Source organism: Mercenaria mercenaria, chromosome 5 (genome assembly GCF_021730395.1).
Source record: "Mercenaria mercenaria strain notata chromosome 5, MADL_Memer_1, whole genome shotgun sequence".
NCBI classification, from domain to species: Eukaryota; Metazoa; Mollusca; class Bivalvia; order Venerida; family Veneridae; genus Mercenaria; species Mercenaria mercenaria.
Genome location: NC_069365.1, coordinates 33,556,048 through 33,571,814, shown reverse-complemented (window position 1 = coordinate 33,571,814; position 15,767 = coordinate 33,556,048). Strand labels below are relative to the sequence as shown.

At 36.1% G+C, this 15,767-nt stretch overlaps 1 protein-coding gene across 3 annotated transcripts in view; it reads right to left on the bottom strand.

Annotated features, from left to right (window-relative positions):
• Positions 1 to 15,767, bottom strand: part of LOC123556812 (la-related protein 1B-like) — a 75,363-nt gene that overhangs the window by 48,068 nt on the left and 11,528 nt on the right. For 2 of the 3 annotated variants that reach the window (XM_045347805.2, XM_053543143.1), the window contains exons 2-4: positions 8,276 to 8,376; positions 3,591 to 3,819; positions 951 to 1,103 (exon numbers count right to left, since the gene is read on the bottom strand). In XM_045347805.2, coding sequence (XP_045203740.2) covers positions 951 to 1,103; positions 3,591 to 3,819; positions 8,276 to 8,376 — 483 coding nt within the window. Of the gene's footprint in view, positions 1 to 950; positions 1,104 to 3,590; positions 3,820 to 8,275; positions 8,377 to 12,276; positions 12,413 to 15,767 lie in introns of those variants that run through there. The other variant, XM_053543144.1, reaches the window with a different exon arrangement.

Sequence of the window (15,767 nt, the reverse complement as noted above, 5' to 3'; positions counted from 1 at the left end):
GTCAAGGTTCATCTTGCCACTCCAAAATATACATGTGGTCTAAATTTGAATGTTGTAGTTATTGACAAGAACATTTTAAAAGCTTTTCCCTATTTAAGTCTATATGAACCATGTGACCCCCGGGACAGGGCCATTTTTTACCCTAGGGCGATAATTTGAACAAACTTGGTAGAGAACCACTAGATGATGCTACATTACAAGTATCAAAGCCTTAGGCTTTGTGGTTTGGACAAGAAGATTTTCAAAGTTTTTCCTTATGTAAGTCTATGTAAACCATATGACCCCCAGGGCGGGGCCATATTTGACCCTAGGAGTATAATATGAACAATCTTAGTTGAAGACCACTAGATGATGTCACATACAAAATATCAAAGCCCTAGGCCCTGTGGTTTTGGACAAGGGGTTATTCAAAATTTTTCCCTATATAAGTCATTATAAACTATGTGACCCCCAGGGCGGGGCCATATTTGACCCCAGAGAAATAATTTGAATCATCTTGGTAGAGGACCACTAGATGATGCTTCAAACCAAATATCAAAGCCCTAGGCTCTGTGGTTTTGGAAAAGAAGGTTTTCAAAGTTTTTCCCTATATAAATCTATGTAAAATATAGAAATAAACAAAGGGCCATAACTCACTCAAAAATTGTTAAACCAGTCTGATTTTCAGGGGGACACAACTAGGGTACCAATACATCATTCTGACAAAGTTTGGTCAAAATCCCCCCAGTAGTTTCTGAGGAGATGCGATAACGAGAAATTATTAACGGACGGACGGACGGAATGACGGACGGACGGACCACGGACGCAGAGTGATTTTAATAGCCCACCATCTGATGATGGTGGGCTAAAAATATCTACAAGAACGTTTGTGGTGACCGGTACAACTACAGTAAAGGAAGATAACTGCAAACTATGTTGCTATTTTGTCAATGAAAAATCAGTCAGCTTACCAAATCTGTCTCTATTTCTCTCTGGTCTATTTCTGTCAATATTTTTATCCACCATGGCAGAATTAGGACGTGGAGCACGTCCAGCACTCCGACTCCTTCGGTTTCTTCCAGATTTGTGGTCTATATTCATAGGAACCCATTTTTGTTTCAAGCCTGAAAAAAAAAAATATGGAACTTTTCTTATCTTCCATGTACTCTCACAATCAGACGTGTGGCAAGCTGCTTCAGGACCTGCAGAATTACAGGATTTGCCTCTACCAAGATGCAGAACAAAATGCCAGCAGGAGTGACTGGATTTATTTAATAACTCAACCTATTTCAAACAAAACTTCGCTAAAAACAGAAACACCTTGTTTGTCATGTTGTCATGTAGGCAGTAAGACAGATGTGAATCTAATTACATTAATTTTCCAATACAGTAACCAATGATAAATATTTCCTCAGCTTTTCACATATAGAACTTTAACTGTTTGTGTGCAATTGTATATGCCCTGTATTAAATATGCAACTGCAACATCTGGATGAAGAGAAAAATATTCAAACATTACTTAAGTCTCCACATCTCATAGCAAAACAAAACAAAACTGTCATTTCAGCAATTTCACTTCACAATATACATAGCATGTGTCTTTTTTCCAAGGTTAACATGCCAGGTTTACATCTTGTTCCTGAGGTGGTTTAGGGACATTAGCTTTGAGAAATCCTTTCTCCAGTAGTATTGCTAACTTAACCCATCGAGCTAAAAGCAGCTTTTGCTTAAAGTAAAAAATGTGTAACTACCCACTTAAACAGTGTCCAGGGCCCTCACTCTACTTTGGGGGAAGGGGTCCGCAGCCCTCAGGCGGGGGAATTTTCCCGTCGTTTTAGCCAAAAGGGGGAATTTTCATTGCCTTCAAAGAATAACATACTATGTAAGAACTATAACATGTATAACTCTCATTATAAACTAAAGTTGTTTCTTTTTCTCAACATACTACTGGTAACTGCAATTATATCATGTCAAGATCAGCTTTTCAGGGGTCAAGCTATACTGTTATTAATGAAACTTCCACAAACTTTACCTACAACAAGTACATTTATCATTACAGATTTTTTTAATCAATTTATATTTTAGTTGTCTAAAAGTGGGTGGGGTTTGGTGCCTTTGCATTTTATTATCAAAAAATGCTTCAAAATAAGGGCTGCTTTTGCAATAGTGATCATATTTTTCTTAAATGCAGACTTTCAAATGGCTTTTTATTTAGACTGTACTAGAAAAATCTTGTAAGAAATGATGAAAATGTCCGAAAATCACAGTCGCGAAAACGGGTGACAAATATGGAAAACGAAAGTAAACATTTAAAATTCTTGATGAAATACCCGTTTTAAATTTTTTTTTTTTTTTTTTTACCATACCTGTTCAATACTTACAATTTCTGCTTATTAAAGCATTTAATTTATTTTGGACCAAACAAAGCCTCGGCAATGATAATAAATTTTCTATAGACCGTAACGGTTGACCGGCTCTCGTTATCGTATCAAGCAAACAAAATAAACAAAATAATGATTTTAATTATCCAATTTGTGCAAAGACGATAATCTAAAGCTGCATTGTTTATCAATTATTTTTTATACATTGATCAGTAACACCTTTGATAATGACAGGGATTATTGTACTGAAATAAACCGCGAGATGACCACGTGTCAATCGGCGCGTGGCGTGATTGACATCTGTTGGCAGCTAATTAACATATGACGCTCCGCCTACTGCCATACTTCCGCGAATGACGGCGAACAATATTGAAATTGACTGGGATTTTGATTGACAAGGGGCAGAACTTTCGAACACGAGACGCATCAAACAAAATTTCCGCGAGTCAACCCGACGCACGAAGCATATATTGTGCGGGTCAAATACAAGTTTTTCTCGATTTTCGCGGATCAAAAACCCGGGACCTCGGGTCAACCGAATGCCCAGTAAGGGGGATTTTTTTTCTCAGGAGGGGGAAAAAAGGATACTATTTTGGCGGGGGAAGCAGCCGATATTCGGCGGTAAAAACGGCCGATCGAGGGCCCTGGTGTCATTACCAGCAATACTAAAGAAACAATATGTCCTTTGTAAACTGTATACAACTGCATATTTAATGCAAGATGACAATGCTTTAAACTGAGAAGACTACAATCATATATACATGTATATACAGCCTCACTGTGGGAACATTTATATGGTACGTTACCCAACGATTCTCCATCAAGTAAAATATGAAGCAAACACGCAGTACTGGCTATCTGATTTTCCACATCACCATGCGACCTTGACATTGAACCAAAATGGCTGAAAATAGTGTTCTGCACCTTGTTTTGATATGCTGGTCATTTGTATCAATATCTTACTGAACCCACTAAGATTAAATGTAGATCCAGTGCAAGTTTTGCAGGTCATAAAACATAGTCAAATAAATACACAGAAGTTGATAAGTTTCCATGGGTTTTTGTGGCATAGTTGTTAATGCTGCCAAATATACTTCTGCTGGTTCAAGCCTCACTTGGAACATAAAGAACATAAAGCCTACTAACCACCTGGCATGCAAAACATCATTGATTCTACCACTTGGTCAACACCTACAATAGCAAAATATCAAGTAATCTGTGTAAGTTTACCTTTTCTTTTTGGTGTTCTCTGTCCTTCATCATTTGAGGAGGCATTCTCTTTATTTTCTTTGGAGGAGTCATCTCCCCCAGAGTCACTATTGGACTGGTTATTGTTTGTGGTAATTGCTGGACTGGGTTCTGGTTTCATTTGAGGTTTTTTGTTGTTGACTGATGGAGATGTGACTTCTGTAACTTCACAGAGAGCTGGCCAGTTCTCGTCACTCAATGCTGCAGTATCCTGAAATATGAAGCATGGAAATCTTAAAGACCCACCACAACCTAGTAAGCTACATTTCCTCCCACATGAACTTTGTAAATGTAATTCTGATAATACTGGTATAATTCAGCTATACTACAAGATGACAGGTGGGCAATTTAGGCCCTCCCTTCACATCTTCATCTGCAAATTTATTCATTCTATTTTATATAGTTTTAAAACGTATGTGTGTATGTCCGGGTTAACGTCAGTGGTTCAGTTTTGGAACATAGATAAGTAACTATATTACACTGTAGAAACAAGGTGTAGTCTAAACTCAACCTTAGAAACAAAGTGTGGTCCTAAACTCAACTTTAGAAACAAAGTGTGGTCCAAACTAAACCTATAACATCAAACTACTGTGCATACTGCTACAAAAATTCAATAAAATGTTTCGATATTAAACATATTGTCTTGGTCTTACATATCAGGGGTTCCATTTGACCCGGGAACCCGGGTCCGGACCCGGGAGATTTTCAAAAGACGCTCAAAGGACCCGGCAGAATACTTGCCTGTGCGTCCTTCGGGACCCGGGGGCATTTTCCTTTGATAATCCTTTCTCTTATCATTAATTTCCTTCAGTAAAACTATTTCCACGATAGACACGTGTATTCAAAATAAACACTCGCGGTCATGCTCTCCTGCCTTTGATCTCTGCTAAATCCCGCCCTTTCTCCTGTAGACATGCCTCGCTGATTTTTTATCAGCAAGTTACATCACGGCGAGTGCACATAGGTAACAAGAAATCAATGAAGTGTTGAAGTTAATTGATAAAGCGAATCCTGTGTACTGTCAAAAAAGGCGCCAATTATTAAATTATCGTAAGCAGCTGATTACCGAGCACGTGAAAAGTGCCCTGCAAGATTTTTTCATGCCCACTTTAAATTAGACCATTGTTAAGTGATCATCTCGTAATTTCAACAAGAAACTTCTCAAATTTTGATGAATTTCGAAAGCAAAAATAAGTTTAGAATGTCCGTCCACGGGTCTAATTACACCCGATGTCAAGATCAAGCATATTTCCAAAATTCCTAAAAAAAAAAATCGACTTTCAATGCAGTTTTTTATGATAAGTAGCATCATTATTTGAGGAACTATCGCTGATTTAGCTTAGTTTGCCAAATAAACTGAGCAAAAACTACTTTCCGATGACATTCTGAAAGTGTAACAGTATTCGGATAGTACATTTTGGATACATTTTTCTAGAGTGTTATAGCACTGTTCTGTTATTAAAAATGAAATGAAATATTGAAGAAAAACCTAATTAAAATAACATGAATTTTGATAAATATTAGTTTACAATATGAGACTATATGACCTGAGACTGACATTTTTATTATGCTGTAACATGATCTTGGGGTTATTGTATTCTTATGGTAAAGATCTACGTATTACTGAATAAAAAAATATAGTAAATTATATTGACGTGTATTGACATGGCGGGACAGGACTCCTGTATTTTGGAAAAGGACCCTTCAAAATTTGGGCCCAAGGGTCCTGGGACTCTTGGGTTTTCGGGTCTAGTGGAACCCCTGCATATGTCACTGTCAATTTACCTAGATTATAAGACACTAAGATACTTATATTTCTCAATTTTTTCATTACCATCTGACAAGGAAATACAAAAATACAGTAACTGTTATTCTGTGGAGTGTCTTTAAGTGCATTCAAACAACATGAATATTTTAGCTTCAGTTCAAACATACTGGTACTGTTGATAAACCCGAACAGAAAATGACGTTTTTTACATGTAACTTTTTTATTTTTACAAATTGTAATCAATGGTCGGTATCAAAATAAAGCTTAACATTTGCTGAAAACTTTACATAATTCAAATTTATATTTAGTGAGCAAACTCACACGAAGTGAGGCCCTGAAAGGGGTTTGTAAAATGGGGACTATATGAACGTTGACTGATGATAAATTCGACCACTTTGTCATTTACAAAATTTTCTTCGTATTATTATATTGAAACTTTCTCAAAAAGTTGCAACAGTCATTCCTGATCAAGTAATGAAAAGTGACCCAATGTCAGGCCTTCATGTTTCGGCAGTGAGCATGCGCAAAAAAAACACCCTCTTCCCCAGTAATTTTGGATGAATATTTTTTTATACAAATAAATGTAAGTCATTTATTTATACAGAATATTTACCAATTTTGTTTTTGTTTACACCAGTTGGTGTATTAAGAGGAAACTATTAGATGGTGTGTTCAATTTTATAAATAACCGATTACAATCGAATATTTCCAAGGTGGTCGACTTTATCATCTGTCCGGGTTTATCATGAGTACCAGTAACTCATTCCAATGAAATGTATATTTTAGATGTAATTCATACCAGCAACACAGACATTTTAGGCGTATCTTATGCTGACAACAATTACATGGATATTTCTGGTTGTACAGTATTTACACTAAAGTTAGCACTGACACAATTATAGGCGACTTTCCAGCTTTGATGGTGGAGAAAAATCCCAGGTGCCCATCCGTGCAGTATTTCATAACAAGCGGGCACCTGGGTAGAACCACCGACCTTCCGTAAGCCAGCTGGATGGCTTCCTCACTTGAAGAATTCAACGCCCCAAGAGAGGCTCTAACCCACGTCAATGTGGGGCAAGTGATTTGAAGTCTGCGACCTAAACATCTCGGCCACGGAGGCCCCTCAGCAACATCCATGAATATTGCAGGTGTAATTCATATATACTGATCCAACGGTTATATCAGGTGTAACTCATATAGATAAAATTAGTTTCCTACAAATGAACTTGATATTCCAGGTATAATTCATACCAAAATTCATACAAAAACATGTTGCACATAAATTTAATAACTATTAACAGAGCTTGCGGATTTATGAATTGATCATATTCATACAGGTTGTTTTAATAAACAATACCATCTTTTTATTATGACTCTGTAACATTATCTCTCTGTCAAATAGTCTCATCAATTAGAAAGAAACAAGAGCTTTCAAACAGCAATACTACAGGGTTCGAATTTAAGCTCGCATACTCGCGAAATGCGAGTGCAAATTTCAAACTGCGAGGTGAGATTTCAGCCACCAGCAATTTTTTGCGAGTGAAAATTTTTGGCTGAATAATGTGCATTTCTAACGGTCGTCTCGATCTTACACTGTTCTTTCTTTAACAACTCGCGGTCATTGCAGCGCATTGTTATTTGCAGAACGAATTTCGGAGCACTCTTTCATCTTCCGTCGTAAACGGAAGTTTACACTCGATACATGTCCCGTGCGCATGTCTTTTCAACTGCTGACAAGTACCTGCGCCAATTTTGATGACGTTTACCGCATCCGGTGGGTTTTTTGGTAATCTATAATAAGTTACTATTTATATAGCGCAAATACGATTGGCTGGACTTGTCACGTGGATGTTTGTGTTAATGTTCTAATAAAGTGACAAGTCGCAGAAAATGCAAGTTGTTTTTTCATTTAGCAAGTTAAATAAAATACCACTTGCGAAAAAATGCAAGTAGAAAATCTGGCTAAATTCGAACCCTGTACTACATTTGAATGTTGCTAAAAAAACAAATACATACACATGGTGCCATCACTCATCTGCAAGTGCTGGTCAGTATGAAAGGAAAGTGTTATAGCTCAGAATTTTTAAGTACAAAAAGGGCCATAATTCTGACAAAATGCAGGTTAGAGTTATGGTTCTTGGCCTACATAGTCAACTAATGATGATTAACAAGTGTACAAAGTTTCAAAGCTGTCGCTTTTCTAGTTTTTGAGAAAAGGTGGACTTAAACAAAAATTTTAACGAACGCTGATGACAATACCTCATAGACTTTTTTTCAAAAATTAGACAAGCTAAAAAATCAGACAAATTTCACAATTATTTATATGTGTTTATAACCAGTTTATACAGTTTAAAACACATAGTCATTTTATGTTGATCATTCCGGTCTGATTAATGATCAAACCAAAGTGCTAAGGGCTAAAGAATTGCCTTCTCTGCACTTTTTTAAATGATCTCATTTCCATAAACTTTTTTGTTCTCAGCCACTTCGCTTTCTTCACATGAATTTTTTGTTCAGTTTTTTGTACGACGTTATTACCACAGGCCCAATTAAATGGTATCCTTATGGGTGTGGCATTTATATAGACATAAACCAAACCTGCTCTGAAATGACTGGTAAAATTTAGACTCCAATTAGCGAGTTTCATTCACAGATACTTGGGGTTTGGACCAGCTATGACACTGCCCTAGTCTAAAATCTGGCCAATATAACAAAGACCATCGAACAACATCGTAACAGCTCAAATAACATTTTACTCAAAATCAATCCAATCTTTTTAAAATCATAGAAATACCCACTGATGGTCTTTGTTGCATTTGGCCAAATTTTAGACCAGGGCAGGGTTGTAGCTGGTCCAAACCCCAAGTATCTGTGGTTTCACTACTCTATTAAGTATTACCTTGGTTTGTTTGCTGACAGCATTTGTGATAGTGTCTTTAGTCTCCACTGGAGTGCTTGTTGTTGTTTCTGCCACCTTGGCAACCTTCTGCACTGGCACAGCTGTAAATATACAATATAAAGGCACCTGTAAATTTTATTTCTGTTTGCATGAACTAAACTACAAACTTACGCTCATTAAATTCTACGTCCTGCACGAGGAACACCCGTAAATATATTCATAACTCCATCAAATTAGGCCCCTTTCCAACAAGCAACAAGCAAACTGCTAAATTAATTTCAACCAGTGGGGGCCTTAAGCAGTCTGGACCCCACAATTATAGAGGCCTCTACTTGGCAACTTTCGGCTACTATTTCATCAGTTCAATAATTAATGAAACCCCTGATCAGGTAGAATATATATATCACTTTAATTTTTTCCCTTACATTCTGAGCCCTGATTTTTCTTGGAAAAAGAATTTTATGTAAATGTTCTCTAAGTAGAGCCAATGTCTTGCACATACTTAGCTCATCATTTTATGTCATTTTCAATTCTGTTCATTCTGCTGTTTTTATGCTGAAAACAAGTTAAATATCTGTTTCAAGATGCTAAATTTTGAAAAAAAAGATCAAATTGCCCAACCACTAAATCCTGTCCAATATTACCTGCATTATGACTGGCCTACAACACATATACATTTTTATAGTATAAGGTAAGACTATGAGCCTCATAACCATTTTTTGCAAATTTTAGTTGAATATACATGACTGGATGATCCTTTGAGACCACCACCCTCGGTACCTAAGGTAAGCATTTTAGCACCGGCTGTCTCTATGGAAAATCTTTAACCATATATTCATTATTTAATTTTACACAAGAAAAACATATTTACAGGAATTCTAACAAATGTATTAACCAGTTGTATATTTTGCCAATAAAAACCATCTATTCATTTCATTAAAAACAAGAGCTGTAAGAGGACAGCAATGCTCGACTATTCAACAGCCTTGTCAATTGAATGAATATCATTAAAGTTGAAAAAGGGGCATAATTTTGTAAAATTGCAAAACAGGGTTATGGAGCCTGTAAAAATGCATATCAGCTCATGACAATGGACAATTGTGTGAAGTTTCAATCCATTCCCATTAGTGGGTACTGAGATACCAGCTTACATACAAAAACTTAACCAAAAATTTCTAAGTCGAAAAAGGGGCATAATTTTGCAAAAAAGCAAAATAGAGTTATGGAACCTGTGCAATGTAAGTCAGTTTATCACAGTGAATAAGTGTGTGAAGTTTCAATCGATTCCCATTAGTGGTTACTGAGATACCAGCTTACATACAAAAACTTAACTAAATCGGGACGGGGACGCCGACGCATAGGTGAGTCCAATAGCTCTATCTATTCTTTGAATAGTCAAGCAGGCCAGAAATACGAAACTATCCCGTGTCATTTAAGTCAATATGAGAGAGAAAAAATTATAAGGCATGATAACATGTGTACTATTTTTGGCATAAATACATGTATCAGGGTCAAGGAAGTCATGATTAGCATTATTTATCTATCTTGTCCTGTTCATACTGAGATACACAGGTAATGTCAAAGTAAACTGCAATAAAATTAACTTTATGTTACAGTCACCTACTATTTGCATTAGACAGATATTAAACAGTCAAATGTCAACACCGGGCATAACATTGCCACTGTAAATATTTAACACAAAATTAAAATACTCACACATCGATACAAATTTGTTACAACTTAAGTATGAACGAAAAACTAGCCATTCTGTACTGTTAATACAGTAATCAAGTTACAAAGCAAATAGAGGCCATCTTCATTCATTTCATGTATTCAGGATAGCTGACAGAAGAACCTCTTAATTCAATTAAATCATTAAAGAAACAATGTCAGAAAATACAAATTTCAAATAGATGTAAAACTTTGTTTTCTGTCATATGGTATATTTTCTGTATTTTATTCAGCACCAGAGGAATGGCAGCTGGGCCCGTCTGCGGGGAAATTGTGCCATAAAAGCTAAATTAGGAGAAAAATTGCATCATAATACAACGACTTTTGTCATTTATAAATACACTCCAGAAGAAAATGACTTGGAAGCTTGTTGTCTTATCTCAGTTTTCGTTAGAAAATGTAATTTTATTCTTTTTTCAAATTCTCAATTTTTTCTCAAAAATTGGGGAAAAAATACTTTATGGAGAGGGGAAAGCAGCTGAATTTCCCCCCTGAAACAACCCAAAAACACTCATTATGCTGCATTACACTGTGTATGTCTGAGCAAATACTGTGTACAACCAATAACTACAAAAAGGGCCATAATTTTGACAAAATGCAAACCAGATTTATGGTTCTTGGCCTATATAGTCATCTAATGATGATAAACAAGTGTGCAAAGTTTCAAAGCTGTATCTCTTATAGCTTTTGAGAAAAGGCAGACCTAAACAAAAATTTTAACGTAGAAACTCGAATTTTCTAAGTACAAAAAGGGCCATAATTCTGACAAAATGCATATCAGAGTTATGGTTCTTGGCCTACTAAGACACCTAATGATGATAAATAAGTGTGCAAAGTTTTAAAGCTGCAGCTCTTACTGTTTTTGAGAAAAGGTGGACCTATACAAAACATTTAACAAACGCTGACGTCGACAATCAAGTGATGACAATACCTTGTAGGTTTTTTTTTTTTTTTATTAGACAAGCTAAAAATTAATTTATTTTCATGAGGGTTTGACTTTGCAAGTTTTCATATTGATATTTGAGAGTACTGTTTTGCTTAAGCAGTTTTTGACCAATTCAGGACCAAGTTTTTGACCATTTAAGGACTGTCGATTTTGCCTATCAAACATGTTCAATACTGTCTCCTCAACATTTTTTTGACAATGCCACAGTGGTCAGTATTTTTTGATTTTCTAAGCATTTCCTGTTGGTCTAATAAAACACAACTACCCGAAAAGCAATCTCTACCTTGATCAACTATCTTGTGATATCTTTCTAAACATCTTCAAACTGCAATATACTTATAACTTCCTAAAGCAAACTTTACATGATACAAGTATAATTGAGCCGTGCCATGAGAAAACCAACATAGTGGGTTTGCGACCAGCATGGATCCAGACCAGCCTGCGCATCCGCGCAGTCTGGTCAGGATCCATGCTGTTCACTTTCAAAGTCTATTGGAAGTAGAGAAACTGTTAGCGAACAGCATGGATCCTGACCAGACTGCGCGGATGCGCAGGCTGGTCTGGATCCATGCTGGTCGCAAACCTACTATGTTGGTTTTCTCATGGCACGGCTCATATGACGTTCTTATTCAAAAACCTCAGCCTAGATAAATGAACAATTTTACAGGTTAGTCAACACCTTGAGCTATAGTTCATCACACTTTTAAATTAATGTGTACAGTGAAAACATGGTTAATTAATTACCAATTGTTTTGAGAACTTATACTGTACTTCGTTTACTGCCAACATGTCCAACTTTAACCCTTACCCTGCTAAATTTCTACAATGAACTTGTCCATCTTTCAATTTGGACAGTACCATTAACTGTTAAAAGGGGTGTTTACCAAAAAGATACTCACTGAATGGCGAACAGTGCAGACCATGATCAGACTGCACGAATGTGCAGGCTCTTGGTCTGCACTGGTCGCAAAGGCAGAAACACTTGCTGCTATTTAACTAAAAAAGAACAATCAATCAGCTGTTAAACATGCTGTATGTATCTATCTAACAACATTAAAAACTTTTGTTAATGACCTATGTGACAGAACTTACTAGTTTCTACCAGACAAGAAAGATGGCACTATACACAAAATAACAATGTTAACCAGATCCTATGTGGTATATTTAACCTTGATTCATACACCTTTTATCATCAAAGTTAAACTGTTCCAATTTAACTCCATATGTTATTTGCTTATTTTAAGATAGCACAACATACAATGAATTAAACTTTGCAAATCGTGTATGTCATGTCAAGGAAACAACAGTATATAAAGTCAAGTACCTGTCTCTGTAAATGCAGAAAATCAGCAACTTTTAGCATAAACACTGACACATGCGACCATCGTTAAATCCTCCATATGGTAAAAGTCTATTAAACCTAATAAAAACCCTCAGGCTAAAAAAAACACATGAGTACAAGGGAATTAACTTAGCGCAAAGTTCCACTTAAAATCTACATAGAGTTGTCTATCTTTATATCTGATCATTAATACATTGTGCTGCCTTCAAGTGTATAAGACCAAATATATTTTGTATCTAGATAATAATGACATAATCCCATTTTCTATCTAATTTTTACAAGTTTGTTTTTCTTTCTTTCAATAAAACTTCCACGTTTACAGAATTTTGTAAACGTTTACATGATCTTCAAAACACAAATCAATAACGTTTAAACGACCTTCAATTATTGCATTCAGTCAGGACTCCAGATGGTATTTTCCCTTCCATAAATGCATTATTTTCTCAAATTACAAAGGAAAAATAAAAAAAATTCAAGGTAATGTTAGGTAAAATTTACACCAAGTTTAGGCTGTTTTTCGACATTTCCACGCTAGTATAGTTCCATCCTGGTAACAGAATTTATTTCTTATTAGATTCACATAAGAATAGGGACAAAGCAGTCTGAAAGACAGCTAAATCCTCTGCCAATGTTATGGATAGTGAATAGGTAAACCTTTGACCTTGAGCTGTGACCCTGACCTTGAACTGACTCATGAAAATCCTTCAAGGGGTTTAGGAGATACAGAGCTCAAACCTTTGACCTTGACCTTGAGTTGACATAGCTGAATCATGAGTTCTTGATGAGGTGATCATTTGTACCAAGTTTAATGAAAATCCTTCAAGGGGTTTAGGAGATACAGAGTGGACAAAAAACAGCGCCGCCAAGCGGGGCAATATACACCCTAAAGGTTACATCAGAGGATGGGAGCAAAATTTAAAGAACTTGACTGTTGAAGCCCAAAGGACAGGAACAACAAAAAGAAGAAATTCCAAAAAATTCTAAGTCCACGAAAAAAATTCTTACCAGGTAAAGTTATGTCAAAATACATCTAAAAATTGGATGTACCATCCATGTTGTACCACAGAAAAGTGGTCTCGGTTTTTCCCCACGGCCCATAATAAAAAAGTTTCAAAATAAGGTACGTATAGTAACAAAAAAGGGAAGTAATACAAAAACAATTTATTGTAAGAGAACAAAAAAGGGATCTGCCAAATAAAAACAAGAGCACTGCAATGAAGAGCAATATACACAAAGCAATGTCATATATGACCTTTGACCCCTAAGTGTGACCTTGAACTTGAAGCGAGTCATCCAAAACATGCATTCTGCACATAGCCTCAGTGTGATGAACATTTGTGCCAAGTTTCTTTGAAATCCTTCCAGCAGTTCAAGAGTTACAGAGCGGACACAGCAAAGTCATATATGACCTTTCACTCCTAGTGTGACTTTGACCTTGAAGCTAGTCATCCGAAACAAGCGCTCTGCACGTCGTCTCAGTGTGGTGAACATTTGTGCCAAGTTTCTTTGAAATCCTTCAAGGGGTTCAAGAGTTACAGAGCGGACACGAAACACACTCATATGACCTTTGACCCATAAGTGTGACCTTGACCTTGAAGCTAGTCATCCGAAACAAGCGCTCTGCACGTCGTCTCCATGTGGTGAACATTTGTGTCAAGTTTCTTTGAAATCCTTCCAGGGGTTCAAGAATTAAAGAGTGGACACGAAATTGCTAACAGACGGACGGACACCGGCGTCATAACATAATACGTCCCTTCGGGCGTATAAAAATAAAGAAACTGTTGAAAAAGAACGGACAATGGACACAGGGTGATCACAATATAGCTCTGATGATGCTACTGACCAAGATTGATGAAGATCCATTACGCAGTTTATGAGAAGAACTTGTTTAAACGTATTTCTATTTCTAACTCTAGCAGCTCCATAAAGGTGACAAGTGTCCCCAATTGAATAAAGTTGGCTAAGGACCTTATAAAAATGCTACAAATCAAGTTTTATGAAGATTCATCACGTGCTTCATAAGAATAAGTCATTTAAAGGCATTTCTGTTTTTAGCTTTAGCAGTCCCTAAAAGGAGCCAAGCACCCCCATTTGAACACATTTGGGAGAGGACCTTATAATAATGCTATTGATAAAGTTTCACACGTGAGTGCATAAGAAGGTATTTAAAGTTATTACTTTTTTTGCTCTAGTGGCCCTTTGAAGGGGACAATCATAAATTTGAACAAAAGTGGGAGGACCTTCTAATAATGTTACAGATAAAGTTTGATGTAAATCAAACCAGCATTGAAGGAATAAAAAAGACATAATTATGTTTGCCATGTTTTCAAAATACTTCAAGACATTTGCCATTTTGTTTACTGAACAAGAACAGGAATCGAATGCATCAGAACAGTCTTCCAACAGGTAATGTGAGAGGTATCAGTTTGCATTTGTGAAAGTTTTTTTGATCTACTGCATAAGCGATTTTTTTCCTTCTTTGTAAAGTACCAGTAAGCGGACCTTTTCCCAATAGAAAAAAGCGACCATTTTCCCAATTTTCATCCAAAAAATTCCCAAAATAACCAAGACAAACTGTTTATATCGTAAAAATTTTATCGGCAACTCGGGCTAGTTCGGCACACATATCAATGACTTTGCATGAAAATCGCAACAGCTGTTTAGCCGGTTACGGACATCTAAAAAAAAATCAATATTTAATAGGTACGGTACCGTACCTGCTTTTAGACCCTGCTGAAAGCGCTCTTCAAAGGGAGATGCAAATAACGTAAACACAAGATAGCTGACAAAAACTGTCCGATTTTCGGCAATATTTATGTGCTATCAAACTGGAAAATAATGTAGGACGCTCTACCTTTGTGTATATAAAGCCAACTAATATGCACCCCTTTGTGAAAATAAACAAGAGTTGTCTGTAAGACAGCGCGCCTGACATTTCTCAGTGCTTGACTCTGAATTAGAACTTTGACAGTAAAATAATTCCAAGTTAAAAAGGGACATAACTCTGTCAAAATTCAAATCAGAGTAATGGGGATCATTTCTCCTGATGCAGACTTTGATAGTAAATAACTATTTAAGTTTCAAGTCAAAAGCTTTAATAGTAACTGAGTTATTTGACTTTATCAAAAATTTTAACAAAACATTCTAAGTAAAAAAGGGTCATAATTCTGTCAAAATTCAAATCATAGTAATGGGGATTGTTTCTCCTGGTGAAGACTTTGATGGTAAATAAGTATTTTAAGTTTCAAGTCAATAGCTTTGATAGTAACAGAGACATTTGACTTTATTAAACACTTTAACGAAACATTCTAAGTGAAAAAGGGTCATAATTCTGTCAAAATTCAAATCAGAGTTATGGGGATTATTTCTCCTGGTGTAGACTTTGATAGTAAATAAGTACTTCAAGTTTCAAGTCAATAGCTTTGATAGTAACAGAGATATTTGACTTTATCAAAAACTTTATCCAAATATTC